Genomic DNA, 17,088 nt, shown 5'->3' on the forward strand with positions numbered 1-17,088 from the left:
AGTCTTTTTTTTTTCTCTTCAAAAGTATCTTTTCTTTTTTTAAAGTTATCTTTATTGTTGAAAATATTACAGATGTCCCCCTTTTTCTCCCCCATTACCGCTCTCCATCTGGTTCCTGCCCCACCCCAGGCCTTTCCCACCCTATTGTCTGTGTCCATGGGCAATGCATATATCCATGTAAGTTCTTTGGTTAATCTCCCCCTCCCCCCCAACCTCTGAGATTCTTCAGGCTGTTCCATGTTTCCATGCCTCTGGATTGACTTATTTTTAATGGCATTTCATTTATTCTTTACTGAATGTTCACAAGCTAAGTATATTTATATTGAAAATTTCTTGTTTCTAAAGTGTTTTTCTTTTCCAAAATCTTATTTTCAAATATCCTCTTGTTAATGTAGTTATAGGAGCTTAGCTTTTTCCTAGTTCTTTGTAACTTGTGATTGTTGATCACTTTGTCAATCCTCAAACTTAAAATATTTCACAAGTGATAGGTGAAAACTTTTACTGGTTTGCAAATATGGGGTCATTGGAATTGAGCTATGTGACATATTCCATTCTTTCCACAGATGCTTGTTGAGTGTCTGCATGTGCCTGGTACTGAGCTAAGCTCTCAGCATATCTTGATGAAAAAGTCCACAGGGAGCTTGCAGTCTTAGGCAAGGTGGAGAATGGCCTGCAAAATCATTTGGTCTGGCCCAGCCAAGGCAGCTGTAGGCGGGACTTGAAATTCAATAAATCTAGGAGCTTTTTTCATAGCTAATTTTTAAGTTGATAATTTTGTATGGCCTGCAAATGATGTTATAAATATCCAAATGGCCCTTGGCAGAAAAAAGATTCCCCACCATAGGGAATACAGACGCCAAACACATAACTTTGAATAGAATAATAATTATGAAAGGGGAGGTCCAGGGAAAGTAAAATTGAGGAGGAGGGTCTTCACTATGTTGTTTATTTTTGAGAAGGATGTACCATATTGGGTGTGGTGTTCAGATTTCTCTGCTTCAGTCTCTGTTTGAAACTGCTGCCTGAATGGCACTTGGTCTGACTGGGGCTGTTGGGCCTTAGCCTTGGGAACCTGGTTTCCTTTTGATTCTTTCTCTCCAGGCCTCATTCTAGGGCCATTTATGCAGTTAATGCCTCAAACTCTTCTACTCTTGAGTCTTTTTTAAGATTTTTCCTCTCCCACCCTTTCCATCTTTGCTAAAAAACTATTTTTTTTTTTTTTTTTTTTTTTAGCTTTTATGTGTAGAGCTGCTTTTTTTGGATGAGAATGTCACTCAGTGTGCTGCAGATTTTATGTATATTTTACTTAATCTTCATGGTAACCCCATGAGTTAAGCTGTCTTTTCAAGTTTTGTATGGAGTTTGGAGAGATCATTTGCACGCAGTTAGTAAATGGCAAACTAGAATTTGCATTCCTGCCTGACTTCAGCACTGTTACTCTACTGTCTGTTGTGCCCCACTCTCCATTCTCCATCATAACTAGTTTTTGTAACTAGTTTTTCCTGTGGAGTGCTTCATCTTTTTGTTTGTTTTTGAATCTGATTTCTATAGCCCTTTCACTCTTCTGAATTACGCGGGCATTTGAGCATGCTTGCTCATGTTCACTCCTGTGTGCTCTCCCTCCCCCCTTTCTCTTTTCCCTTTTCTTTTCCCCTCTCACTCTCCCTTCCACTCCATTCACTCATACATACACACTTAATATTTGACCCTATATCATTCTTACTATCTTTCATCAAAATGCTTTAAAAATTCAGTTTCATTTTAACATAGAAAACTCTGTACCTTTGTCTGGGGTTATTTAATTCCCAGTTGCTATTTTGGATAAGAATCGTCAATCTTACTAAGGTCCTAGCTGATGCTCAGAAGTGTAGTTCTACATCAAAATCTGCCATTGACTTAATTTGGAGTTTTAGGCAGGTCACTTCCCTTTGAATGTTGTTTTCATGTCTTTTAAGTAGAAATGACTAGATCTGGGATTATAAAGAAGGAGTTAAAAAGATATATGAAAATCATTATGAATGCTCCCAATTTATTGTTAGCCTTTAAGAGACCGTCCTTATCTTCAGTCTCTAACTGGTTTGCTGCTAAAAAGGGAAAATCAGTTTACCTCCCAGATGATCCTTGTTTCTTTTGCTATATTTCAGGAAGGGAGACTTGATTACTGGATTCCTTTATAGATGTGTGGCAATTGGGTGGACAAAAATTGATGTGCCCCATTAAAAATGAATAGCATTGCCCTAGCTGGTTTGGCTCAGTGGTTAGAGTGTTGGCCTGCGGACCGAAGGGTCTCAGATTCAGTTCCAGTCAAGGGCACAGCCCTCAGTTATAGGCCCAGTCTCTGGCCCTGGTCGGGGCGTGTGCAGGAGGCAACCAATCGATGTGTCTCTCTCACATTGATGTTTCTCTCTCTCTTTTCACGCTCTCTGAAAAGCAGTGGAAAAAATATCCTGGGGTGAGGATTAAAAAAAAGAATAGCATTTTGCCTTGGCCAAGTATCTCAGTTGGTTAGAGTGTCGCTCTGGTATGCCAAGGTTGGTGGGTTCGATCCCCAGTCAGGGCACAGATAAGAAGCAACAAGTGAATGCATAAATAGGCGGAACAACAAATCTTCTCTTTCTCTCTCTCTCAAATCAATTTTAAAAAATGAATATCATTTTTTTACTACTTTCACCATTTGATTACCTGAATAAAGTGGACTTGCAAATGTTTGTCTCCAAAAGAGAGAATCAGCAGGGGTTTGAGACCAAAAAATCATTTCTGTTGTAATAAATGGAGCCTGTATGAAATGGCACTATATTGTGACTGCAACAGATGTTCCATTTTGAAATTTGCCAGGTGGTGGGGAGGGGGCCCCTACAGAAATGTTAAGTGCTAGGTTTATCTTTTTATTTTATTGGCTATTGCTGTTATAGGAATGGAATGGGAGAAACAAAGATTCTATTCGAAGAGCAGTAGAGCACAGCAATGTGGTCATCAATCTTGTTGGGCGAGACTGGGAAACCAAGTAAGTCTTGACTCATTTCTTCTTTGTATAAGCTGTCTTAGGGTTCAGTAGACACTTATTAGGTATCATCTGTATGTTAGACATTGTAGTGGTGACATTTTAAATTAGGCTATCAATAAGCAGCCATTTACATACCAACCATTTGCATACCCCGTAGACTCCTCCTCCCCTTAGGGGATTTAGTTGTATAAGTTTGGTATAAATAAGCAGTGTGATGTGCTGCCCATAAGTGTCCATATGTATTGTGTCAGTGTGGTCGGTGTCATCAGATGGACAGGATGACTGGTGTTGGTCCTGTGCTTGGATCTGTCCAGCTGGGATGGGGTTAGGTAGGAGAATTTTCCCTGTTTCACTGTCAAGATGAACGGTGGTTTTTCTAGCGTGACAATGTTCTTGAATTGTTCTCCACATTGGGTTTCTTTTTAATTTTTTTTAAATATGTGATTTCAGAGAGAGGAAGGGAGAGGAGAAAAGAGAGATGAGAGCTAGAAACGTCAGTGATGAGAAAGTCATTGATCACTGCCTCCTGCACGCCCCCTACTGGGGATTGAGCCTGCAACCTGGGCATGTGCCCTGACTGGGAATCGAACTGCCATCGCCTGGATCCTAGGTCGATGCTCAACTGCTGAGTCATGCCGGCCAGGCTAGAATTGTTCTCCACATTGTTAATTGAAGATGGCATGAGTACTGGTTTGAACAGTTATTTTTAGCTAATGTATGAGTTGTTCATCAACAAATAATGTTTAAAACCTGCAGTTTCACAACACTTTATTCACAGCTGTTTTTGTAGCATTTATTAAAGTTTGACTTATATTTATTTATATATGTCTGCCTCATCAAATGTTAAGTTCTTTGATGACTTGGAGGGTCTTAGTCAACTTTATATACATCATATTGACTAACACAGTGTAGTACAGAGTAAGTACTTAATGTTGTTGGATTAAACTAGTGACTGAATCTTACCCCCTGAGAGAAATGAAGGCCTAGGATAAGAAGTGATTTTCCCTCCAGCCCTACACCTTACCTCATCTGAACCCAACCCCTGCAGCCAGGTGTTTTTCAAGGACCTCATTCTTAGAATTCTTTGAGGACACCGAATATTATGCATGCTGATTAATAACTTTAGTAAGTCTTACATTATATATAATAATCACAGTGAGCAGTAAAATTAAAAAAATTAATTTTGATTTTGGATTAAATCATTAGTGTTTTACAGTTTAGCTCTTAAGAATTACGATAGTAGTGTGAAAATCAGCTTACCACAGAAAGCTCTGGAATCCTGAGGGAGGTGTTAGCTGATCCCCCTTTTTTTTTTCTTCCAGAAACTTTGATTTTGAGGATGTTTTTGTGAGGATTCCCCAGGCAATAGCCCAGGTGTCCAAGGAAGCTGGAATTGAAAAATTTATTCACATTTCACATCTGAATGCTGATATTAAAAGCTCTTCTAGATATCTGAGAAATAAAGTAAGTAGCAAGTTGTTTTGGGAAGTGATTCACAGAGTGGGAGTTTCCTGGGTCCTTTGAAACATGAGTTAAGTGAGAAGGGTTTCTCATTGACATATCCAGGATTAAAAGGGGTTTTTAATTCTCCGTGCCAGAATTAGATTTGTATGTATGAGGGGAGTGTGTGTGTGTGCACACGCGCATTGTGTTCTGACAGTTTGGTTAAGTGCCTTCTGTTTGCAGGGAACTATACTAAGGGCTTCAAAAAAGGATAGACCATATTATTACTTGCTCTCAAATGCAGTTTCTTGGGGCATAATGGCATCACACAGTAAACAAAAATGGTGGAATGTGATTCCTGTCCAAAAGAGTCATACCTATGTCACCTACCAAGGTTAAAGGACCATCTTTTTCCTCAAACCCCTTGTATAGTTATGGTCTCATGCTACTTTTGAAGGGGTGATGTGAAGCCTGAGAATGACCAGAGTTCCTTGACAGTGGCTCCATCTTTTTGACCCACTGCATTCCTTTATTCAACAAATTATTTATGATGCACCTACTACGTGCCACGTTGTATTAGGCACTGGGCATGTAGGAGTGAGTAAAACAGACAGGTCTTAGCCCATATCTAGTTTCTAGTCCATTAAGGAAAATAATTCCTAAAGCACCAGGTATTACAAAATTGAAACCTGCTCTAGGAGCCTTTAATGGGGAAGAGAGGGCACTTATTAGTTAGGAGCATTTAATTACTAGCATCAGAAAATCTAGTGTAAACTGGCTTAAACAAAAGGGAATTTATAGGCCCACATATCTGAAAAAGCCAGCAGTAGGGAACCTTAGCCACATGGGTGCCAAGGTTCATCGGGGCTTCAATTTTGTTTCTCTGTGATTGTGTGTGTGTGTGTGTGTGTGTGTGAGCTTTGTTTCATATTCACAAAACTGCCTGATAGCACACCTTGGCCTCATATTTTCATACTGCACTGGAGAGAGAGAAAGTGCACACTGTGCCTGCCTCTGCCCCAGCATTCATAGAATCATGTAAGTTCATGACTGGAAGGGATGGGGCTGGGAGTGGGGGACGGGCGGTCAGTGGTGAGAAGGAGGGAAGAGTCAAAGCTGTCCAGCCCTTTGGCTTAAACCACTGGTGGACAGTGGTGCTGTTGAACATGATGAGAAACACTTGAGAAGGACTAGGCTTTAGGGCAGTGCTTCTCGGCCTTAGCTGCACGTTAGAATCACTGAGGGAGCTTTGAAAAGTCCTGATGCCCAGGCTGTACCAAGACCGATTCAGGATCTATGGGAATAGAACTTGGCATCAGTATTTTTTAACTGTCCCTAGGTAATTGCAGTATGCAGCAAAGATTGAGAAATACAATTTACAGAGAATGGAAGAGGAGGATTTAGTTTTGGACTCGGGTTGCATCTCAGATGCGTGTTAATCATCAAGGTAACAGGGATGAACGGGTTTTATGGTCCTGCAGCTCAGAAGAGAGGTCTGGGTTGGAGGTATAAGTGAGGGAGTCACCAGCACTTATTGTTAATTGAAGGAATGGGAGAGGATAAGATGGCCTGGTATGGAAACATGGATTGAGAAGGGAGTTTTGGACTGGGCCCAGAGGAATACCAGTGATCAGTGGTCTGGTATTTGAGGACTACCAAAACAAACAGACTGAGAGTGCACGTGATCAGGTAGGAGGGAAACCAGGAGAGTACGAGGTTATGAAAGCCAAGGGAAGACTTGCAAGGAGGGGGTAGTTACTTATGAGTGCGACTGAGAAGCCAGGTAAGTGAGAACTCTAAAGTTGCCTTGGATCTACTGACATGGAGGTCATCAGTGATCTTAACCTAGAATCATTTGAGTGCAAATGTTGGGGCAGAATCCAGAGTATAGGTAAGTGAGACGTGGGCAGGGGCTGAGACAGTGGAGACATTAAGGCGGGCAGTGTTTTTAAGTGGTTTGGTAAGAGGATGGAGTGGGGGGACAGATAGACAGGAGCTGGAGGGTCACATGAAATTGGATAATTATTTTTCTTTTAAAGTAGAAGATTTTTGTTTAAAAGACATTGTTTAAATGCTGGTGGGATGGTGCTGGTAATGAGGCTGAGACAGAAGGTACAGGAGAGAGTAAATAGGGTAGGTTCCTGGAAAAGTTAAAGGTGGTGAGCTCCGAAGCATTGAAGGTGGCACTGCTCCTCTCTTGTGATAAGAAAGGTGGAGAAAATGTTGGTTCATGCACCTAAGTTTGCAGATTTAATGGTGAGAACTTGAGGTGATTTTTTTCTGCTGCTGTATCTTGTCTTTGCATCGGCACGTGATGTCATTTAGCAGAAGGGAGAGGAAAATAAGGGAGAAATTTAAATAGAATAGAAAATGTTTGAAATGGTCATATGGGAGAGGAAAGTAATTAGAAGGAAATACTGTTTATGGGAAATGTTAAGGGCTCAGTTAAACTGGTGAATTTACAGTCATGTGCCAGTTAGGGGTAATGCTCTGAGAAATGCATTGTTATGCCATTTTGTCATACGAACATAGATTATACTTACACAAACTTAGATGGTAGAGCCTACTACGCATCTAGGCTGTATGGTATAGCCTATTGCTCCCAGGCTACAAGCCAGTACAGCTCAAAACAACACGGCTTAAATCAAGAACAAGGGAAAATATAAGCAGAAAGAGTACACATTAAAATAACAATAAAAGGTATAGTATAGTAAATATATAAACCAGTAACATAGTTGTTTGTTATCATTATCAAGTATTATGGACTGTACAGAATTATATATACTATTCTTTTATATGACTGGCAGTGCATTACTCACAAACACGAGTAATGCGTTGCACTAAGACGTTAAGGTGGCTATGATATCACTAGACAATGGGAGTTTTCAGCTCTGTTACAATCTTATGGGCCCACCCTAGTGTATGTGGTCTGTCATTGACCAAATCATTACGTGCACATGACTGTGTAGTGGAACCAATTTGTGATTTTTATTTATTTAATTTTCTCCAGCTCTGAAAACAGCAGGAGTGCAGGGATCAAAGAAGGAGAATCATGGGCTTCTTCCAGGATTGGGATTTTGCCTGTTGGGTGGAGTAAAGCATAAAAGGACAAGGTAGTTTACATTATTGGTAAGAGTGATTGAGAAGTTGGACCATGGAATGTAATCTGAGACAAGAGAAGTTTGGAGGGATTGATATAGAGGAAAGCAGAATCAATGGACTAGAGTTCCTGAGAAAGTTGAGAAACATCTCAGGAACAGATAAGCAAAGAGCAAGCAGGCTAGAAGTATAGGAGATTATTGTCTGAGAGGAGGGTGTCTTCATTTAGTGTTTCAGAAGAAGGGCACTTTCAGTTGTGGGTATGGTCTGTGTCCTGACCGAGTTGAGAGTGCAGAAATGGACTGAAGAGGTGGTCATTGGAGTTGAGAAGCTCAAAAAACTGAGAGATCCAAGTCCACTTGGATATTGATGGCGCCCACAATGGTGGTAGGTGGAAAGGAAGTTGGGGTGGAAAGGAGGATTGCTATCTATATTGAAAAAGAGGCCTTGTCTAGGAGGTGAGTAGATAGTGACAAGTGAGGGCAGGAAGATTAAGGACCCTACCCTGGCCTCCTCTGGGTAGGTATGCACTGCTTCAGATTCCATCATGCTCAGTCACGCTCTCCTTTCTCTGGCAGGCTGCTAGGTTGTTGACACAAACCAGAGAATCTGTAATTAGAAGGAAAAATGGAGGCTAGAAAAATTCTACTCTTGTGTAAGCTTCCCTAGAATAAATATGAGAAGAAACCCAACAAGAGCTATAAGAGACAGGGCTTTTTTTTTTTTTAACATGTGATTTAAAAAAAAAGTCTGTATAATTGAGATTTATTGTGAACAGTATGGTTACGTTAATCTGGAGGAACATATGACCTTTGACATATAAGTGGTGTCCCATAGTGAAGAGAATGGAAGCTTTTTTCACTCACCTCAGAACTCTGTTTTGTTTGATTATTCATTTAGGCTGTTGGAGAGAAAGAGGTGAGAGATGCATTTCCAGAAGCCACTATCATAAAGCCGTCAGACATCTTTGGACGAGAGGATAGATTCCTCAATTATTTTGCAAGTGCGTATTCTTTCTAAATGGCAGAAGAGGGGAGACTGGTTAACCAAGTTGAAGTTAAGCACAAGCTAACAGTGTTTTCTGACTTGACAGACTAAGGTTATACTTTTTCTCTCTCAGTTGCTATTTTCTCCCTCAAGGTCATTATATTTGCCTAGTCAACACAGTCCTTCTCAGGATCTTCATTACTGTGTATCAAAAGACGCATCTTAGATTCATGGAAAGAGCATGTATTTAGAAGTCAGAGACCTGAGTTTAAATTTTGGCCCTGGAACTAACTAGCTCTGTTATTTGGCAAGTCTCTGAGTGTCACTTTCATCTGTTAAAATGGAGGTAATAATGTCTACCTAAAGAGTGGTGTGTTAATGAGATGAAGTAGCCTATGTTACATCAGCTGGCACATACCTAATGCTTAAATGCTGCCTTCAGTTACACTTTTCATGTGAATCCCGTTTCTGACTGATTTCTCTTTTTTTTTTGAATCCTTGCCTGAGGATATTTTTTTCCATTGCTTTTCAGAGAGAGTGGAAGGGAGTGGCGGTAGGGGGAGGGGGGGAGAGAGAGAGAGAGAGAGAGAGAGAAACATCAGTGTGAGAGAGACATATCAATTGATTGCCTCCCTCATGCACCCCTGCTGGGGCCAGGGATTGAGCCTGCAATCGAGGTACATGCCCTTGGCCAGAATGGAACCTGGGACCCTTCAGCCCAAGGGCCGATGCTCTAATCACTGAACCAAACCAGCTAGGGCTGCTTTCTCTCTTTTAGTCTGATTGCCAAGTGTCTTAGGTGTTGATTTTCAAAAACAAAGAGGTAGTATCATTTTTTGTCAGACACATTTCATAGGTCTTCCTTGATAATAGCAATTTCTATGGATTGGGATTAGAGATTAATAAATATTAATTTGCCCATTAATAAACTAGAAATAGTTGATATGTAAACTGCTTTCATATGCTGGGAGATACTTTATGTTTGCTCTCAGGATTTTTGTTTGTTTGCTAATTAGACTTGGCAGAGAAAATCGGTGTCCTTGACTAAGTGATGAGATTTTGAGATTTTAGAGGTGAAAAAAGAATTCCCTGTACTTCTTTGGGGACAGGAGGGGAGAATACATTTTTTAAATCTGTGACAAGAACCTATCTTTAGTTTCTGGTTCTACTGAATTACCAGTTACTTCTCAATTTATTCACTGATGTATTGGGAGAGGATTTGGTCCTTCCTCCTAGAAAATATTAGGAAGGTTAGTGAATAACTTTTTTTTTTAATCAGAAGCTTCCTGTTTTTCACATGAGCTATTTATATTATTTCTGTGAATTTTTTGTGTATGTCCTTTGTACATTTGGGTTTTTGTTTTTTTCCAAGAGATGTTTTCTTACTGATTTATTTAGGTTCTTTATCTATTAAGGATATTTATATTTGCTGCAACTTTTTTGTTGGCTTATTTACTTTATATTTTTATTTTAATTAATAATAGACTTCATTTTTTAGAGCAGTTGTAGATTTACAGAAAAGTTGATTGGAAAATGGAGTTCCCATGTATCCCTTAACCCCTCATTGTCCCCTCATAACAGTTTCCCCTGTTAACATCTTGCATTAGTGTTGTACATTTGTTATAATTGATGAGCCAATATTGGTACATTATTATTAACTGAAGTCCATAGTTTACATTAGGGTTCATTCTTTATGTTGTATATTCTGTGGATTTTGACACATGTATAATGGTATATACTTTTCATTAGAATATCTTATAGAATAGTTTCACTGCCCTAAAAATCCCCTGTGGTCTGCCTGTTTATCCCTTCCCTCCTTGCCTGCCTACCCCCCACCCCCACCCTAACACCAAACACTGATCTTGTAACTGTCTCCATAGTTTTGCCTTTTCCAGAATATCATATAGTAGGAATCATACAGTTTGTAGCCTTTTCTTATTGGCTTCTTTTACTGAGCAATCTGCATTTAAGTTTCCTCCATGTCTTTTCATGGCTTGATAGCTCATTTTTATAGCTGAATAATACTGCACTGTATGGATGTACTGCAGTTCACTTATCCAATTTGATGTTTCTATTATGTGTTCTCCCCACCCCTTTGCTTGTGCCCTTTCAACTTCTATATCCCACTTTTTAAAAAATTATGTTAAAAATGTAATATATAATATAAAATTTATCATCTGCTATGGACTGAATGTGTCCCCCACAAATTCATTGCCTGAAACAATAACCCCCAGTGAGATTGTATTTGGAGATAAAGCTTTTAGGAGGTAATTAAGGTTAAATGAACTTACAAGGGTGGGGTTCTAACCCAATAGGATTGGTGGCATTATAAGAAGAGATAGAGAGTGTGTATGCACTGAGGAAAGGCCATGTGAGAACACAGTTGACCTCCTGCAAGCTAGGAAGAAAGCTCTCACTAGGGGCCAAGATAGCTAACATCTTGATCTTGGACTTTCCAGCCTCCAGAGCCAGGAGAAAATAATTTTCTCTTGTTTAATTTAGCCTTTCAGTCCATGATATTTTGTTGTGGCAGACTAAGACACCATCTTAACCATGTCTAAGTGTGCACCTCAGTACTGTTATGCATATTTACATTGTAGTCCAACCTTAATCTCTAGAGCTCTTCATCTTGTGAAACAACTTCCCATTTCCTCCTCTCTCCAGCCCATGGCAATCACCATTTTTTGTTTCTGAATTTGACTATGCTAGGTACCTCATATATGTGGAATCGCATAGTATTTGTCTTCTCATGACTGACTTCACTAAGCATAATGTCCTCAAGGTTCATCCATGTTGTAGCATGTGACAGGATTTTCTTCCTTTTTAGGACTGAATAATATTCCATTGTATGCATATACCACAGTTTGTCTGTCTATTAGTCTGCCAATGGAAACTTGGATTGCTTCTACCTTTTTGCTATTGTGAATAATGCTGTTTTGAACATGGGTGTACAGAACCTCTTTGAGACCCTGCTTTCAATTCTTTGGGGTATATATCCAGAAGTAGAATTTCTGGATCATATGATAGTTCTATTTTTAAGTTTTTGAAGAACTACCATACTATTTTCCATAGTGGCTGTACCAGTTTATATTTCCACCAGGTACACAGGATTCCAATTTTTCTATGATCATCAACACTTCTTTTTTTTTCTTTATAGTATCTCATGGTTTTGATCTGCCTTTCACTAATGATTAGTGATATTGAACATCTTTTGTTAGCATTTGTTTATCTTATTTGCAGAAATCTCTATTCACATCCTTAGTTTTTAATTGAGTCTTTTTTATTGTTGAATGGTGAGAGCTCTTTATATATTCTAAATAGTAGCCCCTTATTAGATATAGGATTTGCACACGTTTTCTTTTATTCCTTAGGTTTCCTTTTCACTCTGTTAATTGTGTCCTTTGATGCACAGAAGCTTTTAATTTTGATGTAGTCTGATTTATCTATTTTTACTTTTGTTGCTAATGCTTTTGTTGTCATATCCAAGAAATCATTGCTAAGTCCCATATCATGAAGCTATGTTTTCATCTGAGGATTTTATAGTTTTAGCTCTATGTTTAGGTCTTTGATCCATTTTGACTTAATTTTTCTATATGATGTAAGGTAAGGGTTCAGCTTCATTCTTTTATATGTGGATATTCAGTTTTCCTGGCACCATTTGTTGAAAAGACTGTTATTTCCCTATTGAATGGTGTTGGCACTTTGGCAAAATTATTTGACCATACATACAAGGGCTGTTTCTCTCTGTCCTATTCCTTTGTTTTATATGTCTGTCATGCCACTGTTTTGATCACTATACACTTTTGATTACTGTAGCTTTCTAATCAGTTTTAAAATCAGGAAGTGTGAGACCCCCAGCTTTGTTTTTCTTTTTCAAGATAGTTTTGGCTATTCAGGGTTCCTTAAGATTCCATTATAAATTTTAGGATGGAATTTTCTCTGTTTCTGTGAAAACACCATTGAGATTTTTATAGGGATTGCATTAAGTCTGTAGATTGTGCCCTGCTTGGTTTGGCTCAGTGGTTAGAGCATCCATCCACAGACTGAAGGGGGTCCCAGGTTCGATTCCAGCCATGGGCACGTACCTCGGTTGCAGGCTCGATTCCCTGCCTTGGTCCAGGCGCATGCGGAAGGCAACCAATCTATGTGTCTCTCACATCAGTGTTTTTTTTTCTCTCTCTCCCTCTTCCACTCTGAAAAGCAATGGAAAAAATATCCTCGGGTGAGGATTAAAAATAAATCTGTAGATTGCTTTGAGTACTGTTGACATTTTAATAGTTTTGTCTTCCAGTCCACGAACACAGGATATGGATGTCTTTCCATACATTTGTGTCTTTGAATTTCTTTTGGCGATGTTTTGTAGTTTTAAGTGTGCAGGTATTTAGCCAACATGGTTAAGTGTATTCCTAAGTATTTTATTCTTTTTGATGCTCATATAAATAATTTCTACATTAAAATATTTTTTGAAAAGCTTTTTTTACCTTTACATTTAATCTACTTGAGATTTGATTTGGATTGGTTTATGGTGAGATGTGAACCATTTATTTTTTTTTCTAAGTAGTAGAATGATTGTCTCAGCACCATACATTAAATAATATTTTCATTTTCCACATATTTGTGGTGCTGCATTTATTATATCCTAAATACCCTTTTAAAAAAAATCTTCACTTGAGGATATGTTTTTATTGATTTCAGAGAGAGAGGAAGGGAAGCAGAGACAGAGAGAAACATTGATGTGAGAGAGAGACATCAATAAGCTGCCTCCAGTATGCACCCCAACTGGGGAACGAACTTGAAACCTAGGTATGTGCCCTGACTGGGAATCAAACCCGCAACCTTTTTTGGTACATGGGACGATGCTCCAACCAGCTGAGCCATCCAGCGGGACCTAAATTCCCATTCTTGACAGCATCTTTTTCTGGGTTACATGTTGTATCACTGATCTGTTGATTGCTGTTGCCCTTAAAATGGAGTGTAATTTTTTTTTTTTTTTTGAGTTCAGTCTTAGGAATGGCCGTATATTTAGCATTATAGAGTAGAAGACAAGTAGCCAGGCGGTTTGACCTCTTTCCCTTTCTCTTTGTGTCCTTAAGTACGGGGTGAGGCAAAAGCAGGTTTACAGTCATTTGTATGGAAAATAATATAATAATTAATAAATAATAATGCAAGAATAAACTCTGTGTTTTGTGTGCTCACAAAACTGTAAACCTACTTTTGTCTCACCTTGCATTTGGCCTTTTTACTTTCCATATCTGTTGTCTGGGGAAAAAATGGCTGCTCATCAGTTTCCTCAATCACCTACATTTATTTCATTATTTCTGTTATGCAAAGTGATTATGCTAACCTAGAATACCTGGAGGTTGGTGCGTCATATTGCAACTTAGGCCTTCTAAGAATAGTTCTCTTTCTTCTGCTAGATATTCGCTGGTTTGGTGGTGTACCTCTTATATCCTTGGGCAAGAAGACAGTGAAACAACCAGTGTATGTAAGTACTGTGGATGAAGGGTGACCAGTTTTCTATTTTATCCTAATCCTGTAACTCCATCATTTTCTTCTTTGTCAATTTGCTTCAGCTGGTTGCCTCTCAGTTTACCTAAGAATTACATGTATTCTCTGTGTCTGTATTTGTTCATTCATTTAAGGAAAATATATTGAACTCTTAATGTGCTAGGCACACTGTGCATGTCACTGGGGAAATAGAGATATTAACTATATAGACACAAATTACTATCCTCAAATTGGTTTCAGAGGCATGTCAGCAAAGTAGTCGTCATGCAATGTGATAAATGCTGTGATGGGGAGAGGGGTTTACAGAATTATGTCAGAGAGACACCGAATCTACACTTCAGAGTCTGGGAAGGCCTCCCAGAGGAAATGACATCTCAGGTGAGACCTTAAAAATGACTAACAGTAAGTCATGAAGAGGTTGGAAAAGAGTATCCTGTGGAGAGGGAACAGTGTGTACAGGGTCCCAGAGGTAAGGTTCCATATTATATTGAACTAGGGTGTCTCAGCTGTGGCACTATTAATATTTTGGGTGAGATGATCCTCCGTTATAGGGGTTATTGTAGAATGTTTAGCAGTATTCTTGGCCTTTATCCACCAAATGGCAGTAGCATCCCCACAACCCCCCAGTTGTGACAACATTAGGCATTTGCCAAATGTTGCCTTGGGCTCCAAAATCACCCCAAGTTGAAAACAATGGAGTTTGCAACGATATGAAATTATTAATTTTGAAAATCAAAGTGGTAGAATATAGGGAAGCCCATGTGGTTTATTTAGCCTTATAGTTTGAGATAGTTTAGTAACCAAGTTAAAAGATTGGAGCTATGGTCGGCAAAGGCAAATCAGGAAGGCCTTGACAGCCATATGAAGAGAAATGCATTCTGACTGGAAAACATGTGGAGATTGTTTGAGCTCTTGAGAAGTGTGTTCTTTAAGAAGCTTTCTGAAAACAGACATGCCATTATTTTAATTTTATCATGGGTTTGTGTGTGTGTGTGTGTGTGTGTGTGATTAATCTGTCTGCTTTCCTTCTTTCCTCCCTCCCTCTCTTTCTCCTTTCCTGCCTCCCTTCTTTCCTCTTTTTCTCTCTTGACTCTCTCTATCCCCCCCAACAATTACTTAAACGTGTTTTATAATTTCTTATAGGTTGTAGATGTATCCAAAGGAATTGTTAATGCAGTTAAGGATCCAGATGCCAGAGGGAAAACTTTTGCCTTCGTTGGGTAGGTGGTTGGAGTGTGACTTTAAAATTGTTTTACCTGTTACCCTAATCGGTTTGGCTCATTGGCTAGAGCATTGGCCTGTGGACTGAAGGTTCCCAGGTTCGATTCCTGCCAAGGGCGTGTACCTCGGTTGCAGGCTCAATCCGCAGCCCTTGTTGGGGTGTGTGCAGGAGGCAGCCTATTGATGTGTCTCTCTCACATCAGTGTTTCTCTCACTCTCTCTCTTCCCCTTCCACTCTTTCTGAAAAGCAGTGGAAAAATATCCTCAGGTGAGGATTAAAAAAAAATTGTTTTACATGTTAAAATGAAGGAATCATAATGATTTACAGCAACAATAATTTCTAAACATGTCACTCACTGACAGATTTATTTGTTGCATTTTTTTTTTTTTTTAAATATATCTTTATTGATTTCAGACAGAGGAAAGGAGAAGGGGAGAGAGAGGTAGAAACATCAATGATGAGAGAGTCATTGATCAAGCCCACAACCCGGGCATGTGCCCTGACCGGGAATCGAACCCCGATCGCCTGGATCCCAGGTCGACGCTCAACTGCTGAGCCACGCCCGGCCGGGCTGTTCGTTGCATTTTTATAATATCTTGCTGCTGTATTTATTCCAGAAACCTTGCTCCCTTGGCCCTTAGGCCACTGTTTCTCAAAAGAGCTGTCCAAAGACTACCATTATCAGAAGCTCCTGAGTGCTTATGTTAAATCAGAATTTGAGAGAACCTGGGAATCTGCTTTAATAAATGATTTTTCTGTCACCAAAGGCTGAGAACCACTGCCATAGACAATTATATATATATATATATATATATATTTGTATACTTAGTCCCATGACCCTCACAGATGGTTTTGTACTGCTCCAGTGATGTTTTTAATATAATTCTAAAACACAAGACAGGGAGTAAGTACAGTTGCGAAATCAAATGAATTTTGCTAGAGTATTTTAATGTCCCAGTAGGTTGGAAATGACTGGTTTAAGGTACATTTGCTAATGCTGTGCAAGACTGATTTTTTGTTATATGCTCTGTCTGTTGAAATTTGCTTTCCAGAAAAATGGGACACAGTTAAACTATGTGACTTACCTGAAATTGTTAAATTAGGTCACAGCTAGGTTTAGAACCTTTGTACTGAATTAACTAAGACTAAAAATCTAAGACTCAATCTGCCAAGTTCAGAAGTACCAACTCTACCTAATAATTGGCTCAGAACCCCATCGTTCTGTGAAGGAAATTAGTGATACCTGATGTTTTGTGAAATGTGGGGATCCGATTCAACAATTAAGGGATAGCCTAGTTGCTAAGAAATATTTGCTTCTACAAAAGTGACACTTATCTCTCTCTAAACCAGATACATAGTATTTATTTCCAGGATTATGAATTCATACATGTTATATTTCACTATTATTATAATTTTAGTTTAGTAAAAGACAATTTTTGGTATAAAAAAGACCATTGTGTTTCCATGTCAACCAGCTGCAGCAAGATGGATGTCTCTCTGAGTTCCCAATGTGGTACATTAGCATAGTCAGTTCTATACCCTAGAAAAATCATTCACAAAAAATGTGTTTAGCACAGGTTCCATAAAACATAAGACTCAGACAGCATCAGGCTTTAGTTAAGAGGTACTTAGCTCAGGATTCTAAGGAATAGAGGGACAGAAATGACTTTACAAACTTTGCTTGCTTACTACTCAGTGGGAATGGCTCTGGGATGAGTTAGCCATTCTCTTTAGCTGTGCCCAGCCACTTAAGTCTCTTCGCTAGGCTCCAGTAAGTCTCACTTGTTTGGCACAGTGATGGGTCAAGTAATGCTAGACATGGCAG

The 17,088-nt window shown here is 39.2% G+C and overlaps 1 protein-coding gene across 1 annotated transcript in view; it reads left to right on the forward strand.

The window, feature by feature from the left end:
• The window catches only part of NDUFA9 (NADH:ubiquinone oxidoreductase subunit A9), a 30,017-nt gene that overhangs the window by 7,180 nt on the left and 5,749 nt on the right, over positions 1–17,088 (forward strand). The window contains exons 4-8 of the mRNA XM_016215276.2: positions 2,913–3,004; positions 4,327–4,468; positions 8,447–8,549; positions 13,951–14,018; positions 15,185–15,261. Of these exons, the coding sequence (XP_016070762.1) occupies positions 2,913–3,004; positions 4,327–4,468; positions 8,447–8,549; positions 13,951–14,018; positions 15,185–15,261 (482 nt within the window). The remainder of the gene's footprint in view (positions 1–2,912; positions 3,005–4,326; positions 4,469–8,446; positions 8,550–13,950; positions 14,019–15,184; positions 15,262–17,088) is intronic.

The sequence above is a fragment of the Miniopterus natalensis genome, chromosome 2, assembly GCF_054644295.1.
Source record: "Miniopterus natalensis isolate mMinNat1 chromosome 2, mMinNat1.hap1, whole genome shotgun sequence".
Taxonomy (NCBI): domain Eukaryota; kingdom Metazoa; phylum Chordata; class Mammalia; order Chiroptera; family Miniopteridae; genus Miniopterus; species Miniopterus natalensis.